We start from the raw sequence: 23,192 nt of genomic DNA, 5'->3' as shown, positions 1-23,192 counted from the left end.
TACATTTCATAATACTACAACTACATATTTATAAAAGTGTGTCAAATATGTCATGTAAAAAGGTAAACTTTGCTAAATAAAATGCAGTACTTTGGTTATCCTTACTTGTGACTAAGCACGATGCACTATGAGCATAGAAATCATTTTAAAAAGCTGCTCAGTATATTTTTTTTATTGCCTTAATTCTACAGATAGTGTTCATCAAAATTGGTGTAAAATGTAGCCATGTCACGCACAGCATTTTCATGACCAGCTCAGATAGATCAACAAGGTGGCTTGCTTAAGTAGAGACTTGAATGCTAAAACACGCTTTCTGAAAGGCAGAAGTCACTGTATTGGTGTGTTTTCGGCCAAAATAGAGAATGCTTTGTGTGACGGAGCTTATTTGTTACTTATGTTTTTGTTCAAGCAAATGCCTCTTAATGCCAGAATATGAATATGCCCCTAATTTTCTGTTTGTAGAATGCAGGTAGCAACAGTATTTTATCTGGCACATTTCTGCATTGCAGTAGTAGGCAAGCATTTTTGAGAGCTAAATGCCACAACAGTCACCCATCTGGCTATATAACTTTGCAGTTTTCAGCATCTATTTTGTTTGGGGTATCCACATAAATACTGTGTGGGCATAAACATACAATGCCCATTTTATGAAACTCTGAGGCTGCCTCTGACAAGGTGTGCTTTACAAAAGCAGACATGCATTAAAGGAAAACTATACCCCCTTAACAATGTAGGTCTCTATTAAAAGATACTGAGTAAAACAGCTCATGTGTAAAACCCTGCTTCATGTAAATGAACCATTATCATAATAATATACTTTTTTAGAAGTATGTGCCATTGGGTAATCATAAATAGAAAATTGCCATTTTAAAAAATAAGGGCCGCCCCCTGAGATCGTAAGATTCACTGTGTACACATACAAACCACATGTAAGGTCACATGAGCCAATTAACAGACAAAGTTCTGCCTTTTGCTTCCTCACTTCTTCCTGTTACAGTTAGTGTTGTAGTATTTCTGGTCAGGTGATCTCTGAGGCAGCACAGATAGAGTCACGAAATGGTGGTTCAAGGCAAGAGATGTAAAAGGGCAATATTTATGTAAATATATATTCCAGTTTGGTAAGATTCTTTAATATGTCATTCAATTTGATATAAACTATCTGTTGCTTAAGTATTCATTTTGGGGGTATAGTTTTCCTTTAAAGGAGAAGGAAAGGTTAAAATGAAGTAAGCCTTATCAGAAAGGTCCACTTAAATATACCCGTAAACCCTCAAAGTAGTGCTGCTCCGAGTCCTCTGTCAAAAGAAACACTGCATTTCTTTCCATCTATTGTGTACATATGGACTTCTGCATCAGATTTCCTGCCTTCAGCTTAAACCTCCTTGCCCCGGGCGTGAGCATGCTCAGTTTGCTCCCCCCCCCGCTGTAATCTGAGCCCAGAGCTATAAGTGAGCAGGGAGAGACTCAGGTAGGAAGTGATGTCACACCAAGCTAATACTGCAGCTGCTATCCTAAACAAAAAGAGCTTCTAGAGCTTTTTTACTCAGGTATGGTAAATCATTCTACAGAATAAATATAGCATTCTAGCTTGCACTATTTCAGCTAATCTATTGGCAATAAAATGGTTCCGTAGCTTTCCTTCTGCTTTAAATGGATCCAGAGTGAGGAGGAATGGGCTAAAAAGGAAACTTAAAGGGATCCTGTCATTGGAAAACATGTTTTTTTTCAAAACGCATCAGTTAATTGTGCTACTCCAGCATGCTTCTGCACTGAAATCCATTTCTCAAAGGAACAAACAGATTTTTTTATATTCAATTTTGAAATCTGACATGGGGCTAGACATTTTGTCAATTTCCCAGCTGCCCCTGGTCATGTGACTTGAGCCTGCACTTTAGGAGAGAAATGCTTTCTGGCAGGCTGCTGTTTTTCCTTCTCAATGTAACTGAAGGAGTCTCAGTGGGACATTGGTTTTTACTATTGAGTGTTGTTCTTAGATCTACCAGGCAGCTGTTATCTTGTGTTAGGTGGTTACCTTCCCATTGTTCTTTTGTTTGGCTGCTGGGGGGGGGAAAGGGAGGGGGTGATATCACTCCAACTTGCAGTACAGCAGTAAAGAGTGATTGAAGTTTATCAGAGCACAAGTCACATGACTTGGGGCAGCTGGGAAATTGACAATATGTCTAGCCCCATGTCAGATTTCTAAATTGAATATAAAAAAATCTGTTTGCTCTTTTGAGAAACGGATTTCAGTGCAGAATTCTGCTGGAGCAGCACTATTAACTGATTCATTTTGAAAAAAATATTTTTTCCCATGACAGTATCCCTTTAAAATACCCAACTCTTACATGGTTTAACAGTATCCTTGCGGTTAAGATGCTGTGTTTTAAAGTATGCTTTAATAGAACATGTTAACCCATGTTTATTGTGTTAATGTATATGAGTAGAAATATGCTCAATGTGCAAATACTGGTCTGTCCCTTTTGATTGTGGCATTTCTTGTTCTTTCCAAAAGAAAGGGTTAGGCATTTGTCCTCTGACCGTCCTCAGTGAATATGCTGTATAAAGAAACAGGTGACACAGTTGTTTGTGCACACTCTTTTTTTGTCACATGGATTGTGGATAGGCTCACATATATATTCCTTTTGAGCACAGGGTGATGGGAGTGTCTGTTGCACATTAGAGTCTTAGACAAACACTAAGAAATATACATAAGGGTAATGGCACATTTTTCTGTATACTGAACTTACTGCTAATTGTTCAGCATCTCTATAACCGATAATAGCCGCTCTAGATCTAGTTCTGCGCAGGAGTTCCCCATCTTGGATTATGCAAGGAGGGTCACTGACACTCATATGCTCAGTGTGCTCTGGGTGACAAGTTAAGTTTGGTGAATGTAGCATAAAATACAAAATGAGAAGCTGATAATTTGATTTAATTTACTCTGGCTTCAGAACTGCCATGTGATCTGAATTAATTACGGATAAGCCTTTTATAATGATGTTTATAGTCTATTGGGAGTTGGTCCCTAAGCTCAGGTAACTGAGGGCTGCACAGTAACAGACAGCAGCACAGTAACTGTGCAGTGAATTACGTTGACCCAGTTGCAGACAAGCATGGCGGGTTTCAATTCCAAAATCCTCCCCACATGTGCCTGCTCCTGAGCTAATGCAATGGTTTTGGGTGCAGGCAAGGAAGAAGGCATATGGCAGCAAAGAATCAGCCCTGTGTGGCATTTGCCTTAAAGTGAAGATCCATGCCTTCTATATTGTCATTAGGCTTTTCAGTCTGGCCTCCTATTGGTCAAATAATTGCTCAATTAGCTTGGGCAGTGCTTATGACACTAGGGAGATTATTTTCAGAAAAATGGGGGCAAATAAATTTATTGTAAAATTATTGCTGTACCACTTCACTTCAACATGAAGCCCTCTGGTCAAACGACATTATTTCTAGCATTTCCACCGGTGCCACAAACGAAGTATGTTAGTAATAGCCATTAATTATATACATCTTTTATATTTAAATGTCACATGGTTTCATTTCAGAATGGATAGTAAAAGGAAAATGTTTGATACATTAGTATAAATGAAAGGTGTGAAGTGGCTCTCTTGTTAATTTTTTTTTCTTTTGTGGCTGAGTGATCACAAGAGTCTGCATTACGAATACACTTAAACTGTTTTTTTTATTTTATTTGTTACTCTTTACAGGGACACCTTTGTTGAAAGATGATTCTCTACAAGACACAGAGACCGATTCTTCAGGAACACCTCTGCTAAAAGTATATTGTTAACTACTGAAGACTGTAGAGCAGGATCATCTAAATGGAGGTGCTGATCGAAATAGAGTGCCACTCTGATGTACATAATGGGACTCTTGATGAAGTGCAATATTAAACACAGGATTCAAGTGCCTTTCAAAAGGATAAGGACACAGCCTTTTGTCTCATTGTACTGCAATCCTGCTGCCCAGATTCTGATTTACTGTTCGTGCCGATTGGGGGAACAGGACTGAAATACATAATGTTTGTTGTATGAACGTTTCAGTGGGATTTTTAATGCCATGCTCACGTGGATTTTTTTTTTTATATATAGACACTTTATAGAACTTGCAGATGGATCTATTTTTTCCCATATTACTTTCACCTGCTGAAAGAATATTTTGACTGTACACTTCAAAATTGCACATGATAGCCTTGTTGGTAGTGATGCCGCAAGAAAGGAAGTATGTCTTTATGCAGGAAAAGGAAAGGCCAGGTTTCTACATGACCGGACTGTGGAAAGGTCAGAATGTAGCTTTTGTGCAGTTCTCTTACTGTACAGCCCACCTTCTAATATAGGTTTTGGTATTTCACAAATAGAGGAAATGGTATGTGGAATATGTTAAAGTTTTAATACAATGTATTCAGAAAACATTACAGTGGGTGGAGAAGCAGAATCATTAAATAGATACTTGTAATGAACCTTGTATTTTCATACTTTTGAAAAAGATAAATGAGTAAAGACCTAGCCTTTGGGTATAGTTTCAACTAAACTTTGCCTTTGAGAAGTCCATTTCTGGGTGTTGTTCCATGAACCTGCAATAAAACATAATTATAGACTAAACAAGGACACATACATGAAAAAAGCAAGTTAAATATATTGGAGACACACACACTCTCACTATGAGAAAAGCAACATTATGAATTAATTGGGTCTCCTCATCACACTTTGTCACAGGACACAGCAGGGAGCTACATGAGCTTAAAATGGCAAGTAAAAAGCCTGCAATGTATTTTTGTATAGACTGAAAGGCAACTATCTTTTGTTTCAAGACAATAATCACTTCACTGTCATATAATTGCTTTGTACTGACATTATAGGTCAGTACAAAGCAGTGTCAGTACACTACTTTTTTTCACCTAGATAAGGGGTGCCCAGGACGTTGATCGCGGTCAACCAGTAGATCCCGGTAATGTTCCTGGTAGACCGCGACCTGGGGCCCGGTGTTGGGAGTGAGCTAGGGAGGGCGGTAGGGCTGCATGGGCTCGGCCGTATGAAGGATGAGAGGGAGGGCGGGATCACAACACAAAGGATGGGAGAGAGGGCAGGCTCACAGTACAAAGGATGGGAGAGAGGGTGGGATCACAGGACAGCCCGAAGGATGAGAGGGAGGGCGGGATCACAGCACGACGGATGAGAGGGAGGGTGGAATCACAGCACAGCACAAAGAATGAGAGTAGGGCAGGATCACAGTACAGGACGAAGGATGGGAAGGCGGGCTCACAGCACAAACAATGGGAGAGAGGGCGGGATCACAGGACGAAGTATGGGAAGGTGGGCTTGCAGCACATCACAGCACGAAGGATGGGAGGGAGAACTCAGAATGAAGGGAGGGATGAGCACTGAGGGCTACATTGCAGATTCCCCCCCCCCTGAACTGATAAGTGCAGCAGTACAACGGTAAGCAGTTTTTATTACTTGTACTGCCTGCTGGCACTTCCCCCCCCCCCCACACAACTCATTTATTACACACATTTGTTTAGCTCAAAGTGACTATTAACTCTTTCTTTGCCTTCTGTGAATCTGTCACTGCTGACTTCTGGGGGTATTTATATATGAAATTTTGCTATCACTTCTGGGGGTAAGAATTTGACCTTAATTTGACACTGTGCCATCTGGCTGTGAGTTCTGTGGGTAGTTATACATGAAATTGCTACCCTTCTATGAGTTCTGGGGTATTTGAATGTGAAATTGCACAATACAGGTGAGTCTGCAATCTTCTGCCTTAGGAGAGTGCACTATTTTTATCAAGGTAGATCTGATGGTGGCCAGGTGTCGAGAGTAGATCCCAGGGTAACAAAGTTTGGGCACCCCCTGAAGAGATCTACACCTGTCATTTCATACTTACTTTTTCATTATATCTTGTTTTTTCTGCTCATCTGAAGTTGGAAGTCCCATTGATTTTTGCCTTTGGTCATACATCATCTTTTCCACCATACTGCGGGTCTCCCCATCTAAATCAGAGAGCTGGGGAAGCAAACAGAATATGGGAGATAAAAGTAAAAAATGCTTTTCTTAATTATAGCTATTCTTCTTGAGTTCTCTCAAGTCACTCTCTCCACTAGCAATGTGGTTAGTAAAAAAAAAAAGTTCATACATTAATTCAACTGTCAATGTTCTGAAAATGAAGCTTCATCATTCATCCTTTCAAAATAGTTTGCTGTTGTTAAGGGACCTGACTGGGTCAACTGAGGGCCAGCACCATCAGTGGCAATACTGCATTATATTAACTACTTTAAAACACTTATTTTTTTATGTTACTGTTCCTTTATAGGAACAGTAATGTCAAAAAGGGAAAGCGTTTTAAAGTAAAAATATAATGCAGTATTGCCATGCACTGGTAAGCGTGTGTGATCTGTTGGTATTATAGAATGAAGAGAGTATGTGAGCAAGTGATTTGATTTAAGGGCTCCCTACCTGTTGCTTGCTTATTTAAGTGGTTGATTGAAATGCTTCTGAATATTTTCTAGTACTGGTAAAACGGTTGTGCTTGCTTCACTAGTATTGTTTATATAAAAAAAATATCCAGGGGCAAATAATATGTTCCAGGCCAACATTCCTTAGGGATATGGTCATGGGAAAAAGGGGTTTTGTACTTACTGGAAATGTGGGTTATGTTATCCTTCACCTCTGGAGGCAGGACAGAAAATTGTTGACTTCTAGCCCCTCCTCCTGCTTATATGAGCTGGCTCCACCTTCTCTCCTCAGTTCTTTTGAAAAGCTCAGCTGGTGGAGACATCATAGATAGAAAGAAGAGCAAGAGAGAACAGGTAGAAAGATAGCGAGAAAGATGACCGGTACCCATACTAAAATCAGCCTGGGTGGGACTTACTGCACTGACAGTTCGGCCTTACTAGAAAGGGTTTTTCCGGTAAGGACAAAACCCCTTTTTCTCTAGTCGGCCCTCCTGTTAGTACAGACGTTGTGGGACATCCAGATGCTGCCCCTTTATCAGGGCGGGTATAACTGTGAACTGCGTAGCTGAACTGCGTAGCTTAATTTGCCTACTCATTGTGCTACTGCAGCTTGAAGAACTTTACAGCCAAACACAGCCGATTGAGAAGCAAAAACATTTAACTTGTAAAACTTAATAAAAGTGTTTGGTGAAGCCCAAGTGGCTGCTTTGCAGATTTGTTCTGCAGTTGCCATGTTTTGAAGTGCCCAAGATGTACTCTATGCCTTGTAGAGTGAGCCTTCACTGCAAGCGGTCTGGGCTTTTTTTTTTTTTGATCGTCATGGGTTATGTTTATAGTCTATACAAGCCATCTGGCAATTGTCCTCTTTGAAATTGCTAGTCCTTTGTGTGATACTACATAGGAGACAAACAGATTGTCAGAACGTTAGTAAGCCAATGACTTCTTAATGTAAATCCTAAGGGCTCTGACTACATCAAGTGTGTGTCGTTAGCCGGTTTGGGACAGAAGGAAGGAGACAAACAGATTGTCAGAACGTTAGTAAGCCGATGACTTCTTAATGTAAATCCTAAGGGCTCTGACTACATCAAGTGTGTGTCGTTAGCCGGTTTGGGACAGAAGGAAGGTAATACAATGTCCTGATTTATATGGAAGTCGGACACTACTTTAGGGAGGAACCCTTGCCCAGTCCGAAGTACTACCTTATCAGCATGAAAGGAAATCCAAGGTTCTTTGCAGGAAAAAGCAGCTAATTCTGATACCCGTTTCGCTGATGTGATGGCAACTAGAAACACAACTTTGAGATAACCATTTAAGGTCACAAGATCCAAGTGGCTCAAAGGGTGGCCTTTGTAAAGCATTCAGCACCAGTGGAAGATCCCAGGTTGAACATGGTTGTTTAAGGGAGGGCGTTTTCTTGCTACGCCCTTAAAGAATTGTTGAATTTCTGCCGTGTCCGCCCAACGGTTATGGGTTAAGACTAACAAAGCTGATACTTGTGTTTTAAGTTTGCGTAACTCTAAAACTTTTTGGAAGGCGTCTTTGAGAAACTTAACTACAACGTATGGGGATCTATTTTCCCAGTGAAACCCTTGTTGAAGGCACCAAGCTAGGAAAGTTCTCCATACTCTGTAATATGTTCTTGTTGTGGATTTTGTCCCTGAAGCAAAATGTCTATTGAATTCTGTGAGTACCCTTGTTGGTCCCACCATTCGGACTCAAGAGCCACGCCGTCAAACGGAGTAATTGTTGGGATGGTCCGTCAACCGCCAAGGCTTGGATATGGATAGTCGGATTTAATCTATGTACCACACTCTGTTTGGCCAGTCCGGAGCTAAGAGGATGGTGGTGGTGTTGCTGCTTTGCTTTATTTTCCTGATGACCCTGGGAAGAATAGCAAGGGGTAGGAATGCGTACACGAGGTGAAAATTCCAAGGGATGACTAACGAACGCCGCCCCTGGATCCCTTGTTCTGGCACAGTAAAGTGGCAGTTTGGTGTTTTGTCTTGAGGCTAACATGTCGATCTGTGGCATGCCCCACCTGGGCACTAGTTGGTGAAACACTTCGTCGTTGAGTGCCCACTCTCCCTGGTTGAGTGTTGTTCTACTGAGATAATCTGCTTCCCAGTTCAGTATCCATGGGATGAATACTGCTGACAAATTGGTCACTGTGAGCTTTGCCCATTTTAAGATCCTGGTCACTTCCTGCATGGCTAGTTTGCTTCGTGTGCCCCCTTGTTTGTTGATATATGCCACTGCTGTGGCATTGTCGGATTGTAGTCGGACTGCCAGTGATTGTAAAAGAGGTGTCCAGCCCTCTAGTGCTAAGGCGATCGCTCTGAATTCCAAAATATAGATGGGTAACGACCTTTCGGCTGGCGTCCATGAGCCTTGTAACGTATGGTTGCGGTATACAGCTCCCCAGCCCTTGAGGCTGGCATCTGTGGTCACTATTTCCCAGTGGTCGGGGGCCCAGATTTTGCCTTTGTGGAGATTGGCTGGATCCATCCACCACCTCAAGCTCTGATTGGGCGTGTGGGAGATGGTGATAAGTTGTTGTAAATCCTTGTGGTTCTTGTTCCACTTGCTCAGAAAATTGTTCTGAAGTGGACGCAAATGGAATCTGGAGAAGGGAATTGCTTCTAGAGCGGATACCATAAACCCCAATGGACGCAGAGACTGCCTGTGACCTCTGGAAAACTGTGGTTGCCTGAATTAATCTGTCTATCTTGTCTTGTGGTAAGAATACTCTCTGTAAGAGGGAGTTGAAGTTGAGACCCAAAAATTGGATGGTCTGAGTTGGGTGAAGAGCACTTTTTTGAAAGTTTATCAGCCAACCGTGCTGTGTCAAAACCCGTAGGCAGGTTATAGTGTCTGTGGCTGCCTGAGCTGCAGAGGGTGCCATGATGAGCAGGTCGTCCAGATAGGGTAGAATTTTTATCCCCAGTGCCCTGAGGTAGGCTATCAGTGGTGTTAATACTTTGGTAAAAACACAAAACACGTAGCGCAGTACAAAGGTCCAAAGGGCAAGGCCATAAATTGGTAATGGTGGTCGCCTATGGCGAATCGGAGGTATCTGCGGGATTCGGGCTTTAATGGGCACGTGGAGGTAGGCATCTTGTAGGTCTATGGTTGTCATGAAGCAGTTTGGTTCCATATTCGCTATTATTGACCGAACAGATTCCATTCTGAATTTCTGATTGGATACTAATGTGTTGAGAGACTTGAGGTTTAGCACCGGCCTGAATGTGCCGTCTTTCTTTCTGACAAGAAAAAGATTGGAGTAAAAACCTCGAAACCTCTGGGATTGTGGAACGTCTTGTATAACTTTTGCCCGCAACAGTGATTGGACTAATTGTTGTTGGGCTGAGTCAGGCCGATGTAGTTCTGCCGAGAGTCGTCTTTTTGATATTGGGACAAGTTTGTTGGTGCCAGGTAGGCCTGCTGCGTTTATTTGACTGATCAGTGGAATCCGTTCTGAAACTGGACCGAAAGGGAGGAAAGGGTCTGGTTTGTTATGACCAACTATTTCTATTTGAGAATTTACTGGAATTGTCAAATGTTTGTTTCTTCCCCATGGAAAGAAAAGTACTCTTTCCTCCAGTTACTTCTGCATTGATTTGCTTAAGGTCGGGTCCGAAAAGGGAATCACCTGTAAATCGTAGAGATAGCAGTCTGACTTTTGATGCCGTGTCTCCGGACCAGTGCTTTAGCCATAAGGCTCGTCTTGTGACTTCAGCGTTTGCTGTAGCCTTAGTGGACTCCATGTGGCGATCTAAAGGATCCTTGAAAGCTGCTTCCTCTGCCGGTAATGCTGTATGTCTAGATAGACAGGCAACCGCGGAATCCACTCTTGGGGCCTTGTCCCACCTTTTTTGGTGGTCATCTGGTATAGGCTATGTCTTAAAGAACCTTCGAGTTAAAGCAATGTGCCTCTCCGGTTGGTTCCATTCAGTTTCAATGGCTTGTGTGATCGAATTGAATATCGGATTTCGATTTTTTCTGAACACCTAGTAATTTGTCGGCTTTGGAAAGGGCGACTGCCTCATCTTTAATTTCAAGTGTTTGCAGCATCTCCCGAAGTAGTCTTTTTGACACCTCCGGGTTAGCAGTAACGTTTTTTTCATCCTCTGAATCTGTATCAGTAGTAGATTGTAATTGATCAGATGTATCTTTATCTGGATACAGGGGCTCCTTCTTGTTTGAGTCTGGATACTTCTTCAGACTCTGAAGAGGGCTTGGCTTCACAGGCTGTGCTGCCTTACGCTTCTTTGTATGTTTAACCGTTTGTGTATTAACAGACGGTCCAGTGGGAAATGGCATGGAAATGAGTGGATTTCATTATCCTTTGCAAAAATTCCCCAAACTGTGGTGGTACTTGTGCTGGAGGGCTGGGTTGTGGCAGATTCCATGGAATCATTTGTGCAAGGCTGAGGTGGTGTGTGAATGCTGGTATAATTGGGCCAGGAGATGGCCTTGTCATCTGCATTTGATATAGAAGGGGGATCTTCTATTGATTGGAATAAATTGGCTTGTGGGGATAAAATGGGTGGTCCCTGTACATCTACAGATTTTGTGTTCAGCTTGCAGTCAGAGCAATAAATTCTCTCAGACTTCCTCAAAGAATGCCTGCAGGTTGTGCATTTTGGTATTTTATCTAGCTTCTTTGTCTTTCTAGCCGACTGAATATCTGCCCTTAGTTCTTTTAAAGAGTCAGCCTTTTCCATGATGTCTTGGAATTAAGGTGATTAAATAAAGTCGATGTGCACTCACCCAGTGACTGTATTCTGTGAATTAGCCTGTGCAGTATGTATTGCTTGTATCACCGCTCAGTGCCACGTGTAGATTAGGGCGCATGCAGGATAGCAATGTGTTCAGTTGCGCTGGTACAGCTAATACATGCTGTCTGATGAGCGTGTGTAGATGCCGGTTACTGATGACGTCAGTGCGCTTGTGGAACAACGTGAAAATGGTTACCTAGTTTTGGCGTGTTCTAAAATGAGCGCCACGCGTTGCTAAGCAACCGCTCGAATCCCCTATCAACCCGCCCATGTTCAGCTGCATGGACTGACCGCGCGTACTGGCTAAACAGCGAGCATGCAATGCCTGTAACACTGCGAGTGCCCAATGAAGCTCGGTAATAGCCGACCAAGTATGGGATCCTGCAACTCCCTTGTCATCACGTGCCCTGTAGTTTGCCGTAACAACGACGGTGTAGGCTCACCAGCACACTGCCCATTGATTTCCCAGGTTCTCCTTTCTTAAGTGGGGAAGGGGTGAGATGTTGTCACAGCCTAAATAAAAACTGCAGGTAGCTCTGTGTATCCTAAATGGCTGTGAGCCTGTGATAGCTCGGCATATCACGTGTGGCTAGCTGAGACATCACTGTGCCTATTTCCTCGCTGCCTTGTGAAGCAGGAACGGCTCAGTGAGTCTCTGTTGCAGCTTCTGGACAGCTCTGTGTGTCCCGTAGGTGTTGAAAATCCAACACATGCTGTGAATAAGGAGAATAAAAATAAAGAAATACAGAAAAAAAAAAATAAATAAAACCTCCTGTCCTACACCTCCTGAGGCAGGACAAAGAACTGAGGAGAGAAGGTGGAGCCAGCTCATATAAGCAGGAGGAGGGGCTAGGAGTCAAAAGTTTTCTGTCCTGCCTCCAGAGGTGAAGGATAACATAACCCACAATGTCTGCACTGACAGGAGGGCCAACTAGAGAAAATTGTTTTTTTTCAAAATGCATCAGTTAATAGTGCTGCTCTGTGTAGCACAGTATCAAATGCTTTAGCAAATTCCAAGTAGATAACATCCACTGCCATCACAGAGGCAATTTTCCTGCTTACCGCCTCACAAAAGGTGATTAAATTAGTCTGGCATGATTAGTTACACATAACCATGCTGGTGCAAACTCATAGTATTATGACTTGCAATGAAGTATCATACCCCTTCAAATAGCTTTCCTACCACTGACATCAAACTAACAGGCCTATAGTTTTGAGGCTAAGAACCTGACTATCTATGACACATGGACACATGCTCTAACATTGATTATTACTAATAAAATATAGGTACAGAATTATGCAAGATTTACACAAAAATCTTGCTGGCAGTTTCATCACAAGATAAAAGCAGGTACATCTCTGCATCGGAACCGACAGACACAGGATGAACATAACACTGGCAAGAATTTATTTTGTACTAATTAGTCCCTTGAAGGTTGTCTGCTCCCTTACCCAGTGTTCTGTGAAAATGCTACTAGTATGAGAGACTTTCAGGTTCAACAGGAACAATGTGGCAGCCTCCAAGTGAATGATTTCTACAGATAAAACACTGAACTCTTGCCTGCTAGATGTTATTTTCTCCCTGCAGGGTAAATACAGGAAGAACAAGTCGAGGCATCCTGAACCACAGGTCCTGTTGTTTTTGAAATGGGAACTCTCAACTAAAACCAAATAGTGAAGTTTAAAAACCATGCAAGAAGGGAAATAGTGAACATTTACAGTCTATCTTTAAATTTAAATTCTTACCACATTTTTAATTTTTTTTTGCACAAAAAATTATGTTCAGTCAAGGTTTTTATATTTGGATTTTTTAGTAATAAACATTTGAGGTTTTTTAAAATGTTTTAAAATTTCATATTTATATGTATTTTTTATTCGATATTTATATTTATTTGATAAATAAACAAATTTGATAAATAAGCATACATTTTATGTAAGCATGGAGACATTTTAGGATTTCCGTTAAAATGTTAGTGCATTAATATACTGGTTGATAAAAAATAAATGGCACCCCACAGATTTACACAACTTCTGATCAATAAATATAATGTCCAGGGGATATACAGAGGCCATGTAGTCAGCGTCAGCTCTCTGCCCACAAGTTTACTGCTACAGCCATTACATCATTTTTTTGGTTCTATATCTAGATTTATTCGAAAGAATACACAACATACCTTGGAATTTTCTGGATTGATTTTCTTGGTATTTATTTCAGGATCTGTTAAGACAATGCGGCTCCACCACTCCATTGTGTTGATCTGCAGGGGTAAACACAAAGGATGAACTAGAGCAGAAAAGTAAATGAAATTCCGGTAACACAGGCAAATCCACTCACCTTTTCCAGGTGCACAGTTACAACTTTTCCATCCTCTATTAGCCATGAGCATTCCTCAACCTTAATGTCATTAAACAGTTCACCATCCAGCACTGGCTTTTGTCCCCGAAGGCCAACTGTTAATCTACGCCGTTTGATATCCACTTGCACATCTTTCCCCTTGAGCCGAAAAGAAACTGGGAATGGTACAATCATCTAAAAAGGGAGAATTAGATCATTCAGATATGATTGCCAGCTGAAAAAAAACAATCCTTAAAACCAAATTCTTCCAAAACAGCGACTATTTATTTATATAGTGTGGATATTGTATGAGCCATTTACAGGTATTCTACATAATTAAATTCAATCCCTGCCTCATTTGAGCTTATAATTTAAAGTATCTATTACTTTAGCATACCTCCCAACATGTGAAAAATGTAAACAGGGACAAAACATTTTTTTTACCGTGCCCAATTTATGGCCACACCCACTTATTACCTTGTCCATTCTACAAAATGTGTCAGGTTATTAAAGTTTAACTATATTACTGAAAGTTTTAGGGCCATGTTTTATGTGTATAACAGTCTTGTTAATGAAGCTGAAATTGCCCTTAAGTTGTGAGTCACAGTTTCCCTAAGAGACCTGCTTATCTTAAATGGTCTCTTTGCTTATCTTAAATTCTCACAAATGACTAGAAGTGCAGATTCTCCATGTTCTGGGCTCTCTGCCAAAAAGCCTCTTATTTTAATTAAGTTTCAGAAACTTTGTATCTTTTTCTGGCATCAGTGCAGGAGATCAAAGAGAAACTGGAGATTTCAGGAAAAAACCCAAGACTGTGGGCTGAGCTGTGAAAATCATGACTGTCCCACAGAAAAAGGGACAGTTGGGAGGTATGCTTTAGATAGTTTTGTTTTTTTTAGAAACGCATCAGGCCTTGGTTCTTAATTATGGAAAATAAAATGTACATTTACACCTTTTACAATCGGACTTCAGCTCTACTACTTTGTGGGTCCAGGCTTGTGCAGGCCTCTTCTGATGTCTCCTGGTGTTTGCTACCTCTGCTGAAGGCCTGGGAGTTTGCACCCGGGCCCACCGTACACAGTGGTAAGAATATCTAATGTATTTAATACACTGCATACATTGGTTCCTCTTTCGTATATATTGTAAGCGAAAGGTCACTTTGTGACTTGCAATACCACATTTCACTACTGAGATCTACAAAACTACTTTATAGAATGGAATCACTTGTGAATATGTGCAACAATGATGATACAGCGAAATGTTTAATACATGTAATAAGTGCATTTAGAAAATAAATTATATTCCATTCTTTGCTTTCTGAGAACTATAACGAGATAGCACAAACTACTTTGGCTGTCGCAGAACATGCCAGGTTGCACAGTGCAACCAGGTAAACCAATGATGAAAGCATGAACAGCAGCAAAAAGAAAAGAAAAAAAAAACATTTTATGTGTAATTAACTAAAAATAAAAATCTGGAAGAATGTATTGACTTAACGTGGTTAGCTCTTCTTCTTCATGAAGAGTATATATATATATATGGGGGCAGTATAAAAAAAAAATTATGCTGCTTTTTTTTTTTTTAGGTATTATTTATTTGTTTTATAAACAACAAACTTTTTTAACATACATTTCTGTGACGTGAACATCTGTTACGTGTGTCGCTGGATTTATTTCACTTTTTTTTTTAATAAAAAATGCTTGCTCTTCACAAATTACTGATCCCCATCCCAACAAGATTAGTTGTCCATAACAAATCTCCGATTCTGCAGGCAACTAATTTCCTCCAAATGCTTTCCCACCGTTGGTAAAACATATGTGTGGATTTGTTTTTCTGAAGTTGCCTGAAAGTTTCCTCTTGAGGCAACTTCAGAAAAACAAAGTCTATGTTTTACCACTGGCGATTCACTCAATCACTGGTGGAAAAGAATTAGAGGAGATTAGTCACCCACAGAAGAGGAGATTTGTCGCGGTCAGTCCTTTAGGGCAATGGCAGACCAGGAGATTAATTGCCAAGGATAAATGTCTGCTTCTGCAGGTGATGATTCTCTTTTCCACCAGCAATAATGTGAATCGCTGGTGGTAAAACCCATATGCCGCTTCAGTCTCCAGAAATCTCTTAAAGTTGCCTCAAGAGGAAAGTGGATTTGGCGGTGAAAATGCATATGTCTGGTCAGCGTTAATTTAAATGGACAAAAAAATGGCATGCACTACACACCCAGATAAAAACGGATATGTGATTTCCAGAATATGTTCACAAATCTGGAATATCCAATGTTAATATCCAAATGGATAAAAGCCATATGATTGCAAAAGGCTTATGGCATAACTTACAAAGAATGCCAAACTGTACCAGTTCAGTAAATGAATAAAGATTTTGGCCCCTAGCACATTGCACAGGTATGTATACTGGACTTCCTAGCTAATTAAAAAGGCTGAGGATGGGCTGTAGTCTCCCCAAAAACAAAACAGCATAATAAATGTACAACCATCATGCACAGTATACTGGCAGAAGAGCAATTACTAACCTCCAGCAATATATGCAGGGACCAAAGCACATCGTATGAACAAAGAGTGAGTACTGGCATCCAGCTCTGACTGAACAGTAGTATTCAGTTGGTTGCCTAGTCATGTTTTGTAACTCATCTGTGCCAGTGATTTTGCACACAGAATATGCACACAGACTAATGTTAGGATGTAATTGTCAGGGAAAGCAGCATGGCATCATGAATTAAAGAATAAAAGTTAAACTTAAGGGGTAGAAAAAATTAGGGTTAGAAAATCTAGAAAAGTCCACAAAAAACTGTGAGGTAAATGTTTAGTTCCATGTCTAGGCCTGTTCCATGGGCACCACATACAACTAAATATTCAGTAGCATTTTCACAAACACTTACATCAACCTCTGAGAGGGTTTGTGTCCAGCGGTAATGGGGAAGATCAGCTCCATTTCCTGAATTTGGTTTGAGCTTTCCTTTATCTTTCTCATCTTCCTCCCCCTCCTCTTCTTCCTCTCCATTCTACAGAATACAAAAGCACCAATTACACCCCATTATTTTCTTCAATGTACACTCACATGTGGAGGCCACATTTCTCCATAAAAACATCTGTATTTTTCCATCTCTGATCTTACCTTCTCAGGCTCTGGCTTCTCCTCCGTCTCATTTGTGGCATTTTCTCTCTCTTTGTTCTGCAATTAAAAAAAAAACCCTACAATGAAACTATGCAGTGGTTTGTGGATAAAAATAAAAATTAATTGGTAGATCACATTAATGTTTCAAATGCTAGTTATCTGTACTTTAAGGCTCATGGGACAATATTTTCTCTGCCAGTGTACAAATTTCCAAAAATAGTGTCATATAACACATTATGTTGCAGATTTTCTCTAGAAATTGTATAAAAAAACAGGAAGATTAGTGATATACCATTCCTAGGCCACATCCAAGGTGCTTCCCACTGAAACTGCTAGTTTTCTATCTCCAGAAACACTGCTACATAAAAGCCATATATGATTCTAAACTAAAAAGGATGCATTCCTTATTAAAAGAAAACATACAGCTCCATTTAAGAAAAAATTGTTATTGATGTATATAAATATGCCTGAGAACTAAACAAGGAATATATTACAGAGAAACCTTCATTTCACATACTTATTTACACCAGTTTTTGTGGTCCCACAAAATGTATTTCCCCTATTTTACATTTTCCAGGATTTCCCACAATATTTTTATGGTTCTCGGAAATATGTAAAATGGGGGGTTGTACTGTATACTATAATACCTTTGACTCCTTAAAAGGATTCAGTCATGGTAAAACATGTTTTTACAAAATGCATCAGTTAATTGAGCTCCTCTATCAGAAACCTTCTTTGAAATCCATTCAATCCTTTCAAAAAAAGCAACCAATTTTTTTTTTTAATATTTAAAGGAGAATTCAACCCCCTAGGCGCAAAAATCCCTCCCCTGCATAGGCCCCCCTCCCTCCGGCCTACCCCCCCCCCGGGCAAATGGCCCTAACTTGTTACTTACCTCTCCTTCTAGGCCCTCTCCAGCGGAGTTCACGACAGTCATCTTCGTCAGAGCGCTATTCTTCCTGTAATCCCCGGCGTTTGGTGGCGCATGCACAGTAGCAGGCATTTACTGGTAAGGATCTACTGCGCACAAAGTTTCGGAATCGGAAACTTCGTGACTTTCGGGTGCATGCGCACAGGGGTGATCCTGGCCCCTCCAATGCTTGAGGCAGCAGCAGTTGCTGCTGCCCCCCTCCCCCCGAAACTCACTCTTAAAGTACCAGGAGCAGCATTTTTGCTGCCCCTGGTACCCAGTATGGTGCTGCTGCCTGAGGCGACAGCCTCAACGGCGGAGCACCCCTGCATGCGCAGTTGGAGGCATTTGCCGGTAAGGAGCCGGGGAACACAGGAAGAAGAGTGTTTGAGAGAAGATGGCTGCCGTGAACTCCGCTGGAGAGGACATAGAAGGAGGGGTAAGTAACAAGTTAGAGACATTTGCCGGGGGGGGGGAGTGATTTTTGCGCCTAGGGGGTGGAATTCTCCTTTAAGTTTGAAATTTGACATGGGGTTAGACATGTTCCAAGTTTCCCTCAATCACGTGACTTGTGTTTTGATATACTTCAGTCATTTTTTACTGCTGCACTGCAAATCGGAAAGATATCACCCACCCCCCAACACACACACACAAACACACACCAGCCTATCAGCAGAACAACAGTAAGGTAACCAGATAACAGGCTCATTGACAACTGCATTGCAAACAATGCTATCCTGACCCCACCTAGTGGTAAATATGAGAAAAGAACTCAAAAGTAAAAGTCCGTCTGGCTAACTTCAGTTATATTTAAATTTTAAATGGTAGAATGAATTACTAATAATGTACACAGTGAAATTTAGTAATAAAAACTATACCATAAAATCATGACAGAACCCCTTTAACCAGGTGTGTGGCAGATTAAGTGCCATGATAGCTAGAAATACAGGCATTCAAAGAAATGACAAAGATTTATGGGGAACAGAATAAAAAAAAATTACAAAAAATAGGACTGGCACACAAATGTAATATGCATCCTTTGTTAAGGTGTGATTTTTTTCAATTGGGCATATTATTATGTTAATGTTTATTTTCCAACAATTACCATATACCAAGTCATTACTGAGTTAGCCCACAGTTCTGGTTATGCACAGGTAAGTATGTTCGCTTGGTAAGGTCATCAAATAAGCAGATCTTTGTCCAGTTTTGCCTTCCAAGCGGCTAATCTGATCATATTAAATACATAAAAGATATACCCTGGCCAGGGTACAGAAACCTTTTTGAAAAAGGTATCTTGCTGCAGCAGCGCTCTCAGAGCCACTTATAAAACAAAATGGCATTCAAAGATATGGTTTGTTCAAATGGCATTGTGGGATGAAGAATATGGTTAGCTATCTAATAAATTCTGCTTTTACTTCAATATCAGTTTTCTATTTTTTGTTTTCTATTTTCAAATTGTGTTTTAAAATGTTAGCACTGCAAGAAGTATGATAAAAGTGATGGCAGTGTTAATTTTTTAGTGTTAACCTTGTCAATCTCTTTTTGTAGTCTCTCTGCTTCTTCATCAGTGAGCTCTGTGATTCTGGACTCTCCAACTTCTGCTGCTTTTTTCTTGACTTCACGCTCTCGCCTTGCAGCCTCTCTCTCCTGCCGATCAACATCCTTCTGCTCCTGAGCTGCTAAAGCAAGTTTATTGTGGTGGTTGAAGGCCTGGGTGATGAGCTATAAAAAATAAACTTTGTGAATTCACTCAAGTAAATCTCTGCATTAAAGGGAAAATGTAAGTAATGTAAAACGTAAGTAGAATTTGCTCAGAAAACATAGATGAATATGTAAAGTTGGGCACACATGAAAAAAAAAATCAGACTTCACAGTAACTTTACTGCTTTTATCCAATCAACTGCTCCCCCCATGCCAACAATTAGATCAACTGCTCAATACTGTTCATAGATTTTCTGCCTTCTGCCAATATGTATTGCACAGTGCTTTACAAATAAAGTTAATCATACATAAATACATACAATAGATAACAGGCTGTGGCTCTATACATGAGTTTGCAGCTCACGTCAGCCTGTTTATGAACAGTTTTTTGTTTTGTTTTTCCTTTGTGATGCTGAAAAGCAGCACCACACTTATCCATACACCACAATGTAACCCTGCCCCCTGTGGTGCAATTGTTATAACAAATTGATAATAACAAAAATAAGTAAACAGAATACAGGTATGGTACCTGTTATCCAGAATGCTCGGGACCTGGGGTTTTCCGGATAACAAATCTTTCCATTATTTAGATCTTAATACCTTAAGTCTACTAGAAAATCATGTAAACATTAAGTAAACCCAATAGGATGGGGTTGCCTCCAATAAGGATTAATTATATATTAGGATTAATTATATCTTGGCTCAAGCACAAGGTACTGTTTTATTATTACAGAGAAAAATGCAATCATTTTTAAAAATTTGGATTATTTGGATAAAATGGAGTCTATGGGAGATAGCCTTTCCATAATTCTGAGCTTTCTGCAGAATGGGTTTCCAGATAACGGATCCCATACCGGTCTATGAAACAGAACAACTAACAAATGACAATATATCAAAATGGCTTTCAAAAGTGTGGGTCTGGAAAAGAGGAAATTATAGGTCAACAAACATTATGAAAAAAATAAATAAACACAGTTTAGAAACCATTAATGATTATTTGCCCTTTAATAGATGTGGAGGACAAATAAGAAAATAAAGGAAGAACAGATTAAGACCATTAACATGCTGTTTATTCCTGGAGCATGTTAGCTGGCTTGAATACTTATTTAACCTTGCTTTCAATGCAAACATAATGCAAATTGTGGTCAACACTTAACATGCTTCCTCACCTTTTCAGCTGCATCACTCTCCCCTCCAACAAAGAAGTCAGTCTTCCGCCTCAGAAAACTGAAGAATGTGTTTACCAGCTTCAGAAATAAAAAAATAAAAAAAAAGACAAAATTACATCTGTAATAAAGCAAGATGATGGCAGTGGCACTGTATTTGGAAAGTCAAATTGCAAGTCATTCAATATAAGGAATCTCACACCATACTCAGTCATTTCCATATAAAAAGAGGTTAAAAATTCCCAGCTGTGTGGAAAACAACACAGGAAAGAACAAATAATAAGTAGAAAAATAAGTTGATGGGGTAGCTAAAATATAGCTAAAATATAGCTAAAATATCCTGCACGTCTGAAGTTGCTACATTCCTTCTTAAGTGAAAGGTTTACACTGGTCCCCCTGGCACCAGAAGGAGACAGGACAAATGAATGCTGAGGTCACTTTTGTATTAAGCCACCTATCTGGTACATTCTGTTACTCAGTCCAGACCATAGCACAGCGACCTGCAAGTGCTAAAACCAAGGGCATCCTATGCAAAATGCCAGTGTAACAAACAGAGCTACTCAAAGAACACTGGCTTGTCAGTAATCAACCATCACATTTACATGTTGCATACAAACACTGTGGTTCAGGGGTCCGCAACCTTTTTTACCCAAGAGCCATATTCAAATGTATAAAGAGTTGGGGAGCGACACAAGCATGAAAAAGTCCCCTGGAGTGCTATATAAGGGCTGTGATTGGCTATTTGGTAGCCCTATATGGACCGTCAGTCTACAGGAGGTTCTGTACTTAATTTTTATGCAATTAAAATTTGCTCACAAGCTACTGGTTGGGGATCACTGCTGTAGTCCATAACAGTAGGGTTGCCATCTGCATTTACTGGACAGCGGGGGTATGGGCAATAACGACCACCTGAAGCCCAGATTGCCTCTAGAGAAATGTTTTTTTAGGCTTTGTCGGTAAAAGTGGGTTTACCTGGGTCGGTGGGCTTGCGCTGCCTTTCCACACAGATTTTGCGCCCTTACTCTACTATCTTTAGAATCCGGCAGCCTCCGTTTATAGGTGCATGCCTGCCGCCCCCTTTGGTGACATCAGAGATAGGGGTGTCAGGTTCAGGTCTATAAATGGAGTTGCCAGCCAGGATAGGGTCCAGTGTGGGTCAAATTTGTAGCCTTACAGAGCATTTGTTTTTTAGATGGAGAAAGAGTTAGTAGAAGAAAGCAAATAATTTAGACATTAATAAAAATAAATAATGAAGACCAATTAAAAAATAGTTTAGAATTAGCCACCCCTTGTAAAAAAAATTGCATCTTCATTTGTGCTATGCATTTGGTGTCCTGCGGCACTTAGTAATAGGCACAAAACGCGTATTAGATGCCGATTTTATAAATAGCTTAATAAAAGGTGTTTTTTTACTTTTGTGATCCTTGTGGAATCCTTGAGTGCCTGCCTGTATGTCCTTTTTTGTTAGAGATAGTTTGCAGCTCCCTGTGCTAAGCGTCTTGGGCTGGTGCACCTGGATCACTTTTCTGACTCGGTAAGTGTTTCTATATTTGGTTACTATGTTCCATCCTTTCTTGTGTTACATTACATGAGAGTGGCCCACACTTGGGACAGTTATCAGATGGACGTTTCCCAGTAGCTCAAGAGTGTACAGAATTGCACCTTGAACACTAGATATATTTGGAAGTACCTAAAGAAATTAAGCTGTTGTGCTTTACATTTAGTTTTCAGGTAAACACAGGAGATAAAAGTTTGCATAAGATCTACTAAGTTTTAATCCCTTGGAAAGGCCAGTATAAGAAATAATCAAGCGTGGGGAAATGGGTGAGAGTGGTATTGCCCCCTAAGGCAACCTATGAGTGAAGATGGGCAACTTTTTCTTTAAATACCTCAGTACTTGGATGAAGGCTTTTGTGGAGTGTCAACATGATAGGGAGAGGTCACCAATATTTGTCATTATATGATGGGCAAGGTTCCACAGCACAGTAGCCCACCAAAAAAATAACATTCAATTTATAGAGGTCTGGTGGTAGTACCAGTAGATCTAATTTGAGAGGCAATGTAATAAGGGTAAATATTAGACAGCTGTCAGCTGCCCAGGCAATCCTCAGGACTAACTGGGTCATTGAAAGGTATAAAAAAATGTAGTTGATTCTTCCATATAAGGAGAGAGGGAGTGTAGAAAATGTAGATATTAAAGGATCTCAGTTATCTCTAAAAAATTGTGTAGAACGTATTTAAATGTATGGCTGGAGGATAGTTGGAGCTGGCCCAGCGTTGTATGGCTAGCTATTGATATTGTGAACACAAGACATGTCCCGGTTTATTTTAAGGCCTGATACGCACCATGTTAGGCTAGGAGATGGATGATGAATTTTTATGTGGATATGAAATGTACAATTATGGCACATAAGTATCAACCCAATCTAATTTCCCATATATCTCTCTGTCTAGATAGAAACATTTGAGTAACTGCGATATTTTGCCCCAGGAAGGATGTGCACGAAAGCTAGCCTTGAACAACTTTGTAGCATTTCAACTAAGCGACTTGGACACGTTCTGACGACTGTGATGTGGCAGAACAAAAATACAGTGATTACATGGGCAATAAATACATGGTTCTCACCTCCTGTACACCTCCTTCATGCTGCTGGGCCATAGCCAACAACATCCCGTCAAATTTTTCATCCTCTGCAGATGCCGCCATGCTGCTCAATCCGCC

The 23,192-nt window shown here is 40.5% G+C and overlaps 2 protein-coding genes across 5 annotated transcripts in view; one reads left to right on the top strand and one right to left on the bottom strand.

Moving 5' to 3' along the window:
* The window catches only part of kdf1.S (keratinocyte differentiation factor 1 S homeolog), a 10,071-nt gene extending 5,615 nt beyond the window's left edge, over positions 1-4,456 (top strand). For 2 of the 4 annotated variants that reach the window (XM_018247945.2, NM_001127734.1), the window contains 2 exon segments: positions 2,513-2,571; positions 3,705-4,456. In XM_018247945.2, coding sequence (XP_018103434.1) covers positions 2,513-2,550 — 38 coding nt within the window. In that variant the 3' untranslated portion in view covers positions 2,551-2,571; positions 3,705-4,456. 4 annotated transcript variants of the gene reach the window in all.
* On the bottom strand, positions 4,368-23,192 carry nudc.S (nudC nuclear distribution protein S homeolog). Its single transcript, NM_001094564.1, is given in 9 exon segments — positions 4,368-4,570; positions 5,884-6,002; positions 13,404-13,487; positions 13,565-13,759; positions 16,458-16,580; positions 16,694-16,750; positions 19,131-19,325; positions 20,474-20,551; positions 23,097-23,192. Coding segments are annotated over 9 exon segments (984 nt in total). The 5' UTR covers positions 23,178-23,192; the 3' UTR covers positions 4,368-4,518.

The sequence above is a fragment of the Xenopus laevis genome, chromosome 2S, assembly GCF_017654675.1.
Source record: "Xenopus laevis strain J_2021 chromosome 2S, Xenopus_laevis_v10.1, whole genome shotgun sequence".
Taxonomy (NCBI): Eukaryota; Metazoa; Chordata; class Amphibia; order Anura; family Pipidae; genus Xenopus; species Xenopus laevis.
The sequence above is the reverse complement of the archived record's forward strand: the minus strand, read 5'-3'. Positions and strand labels throughout refer to the sequence as shown.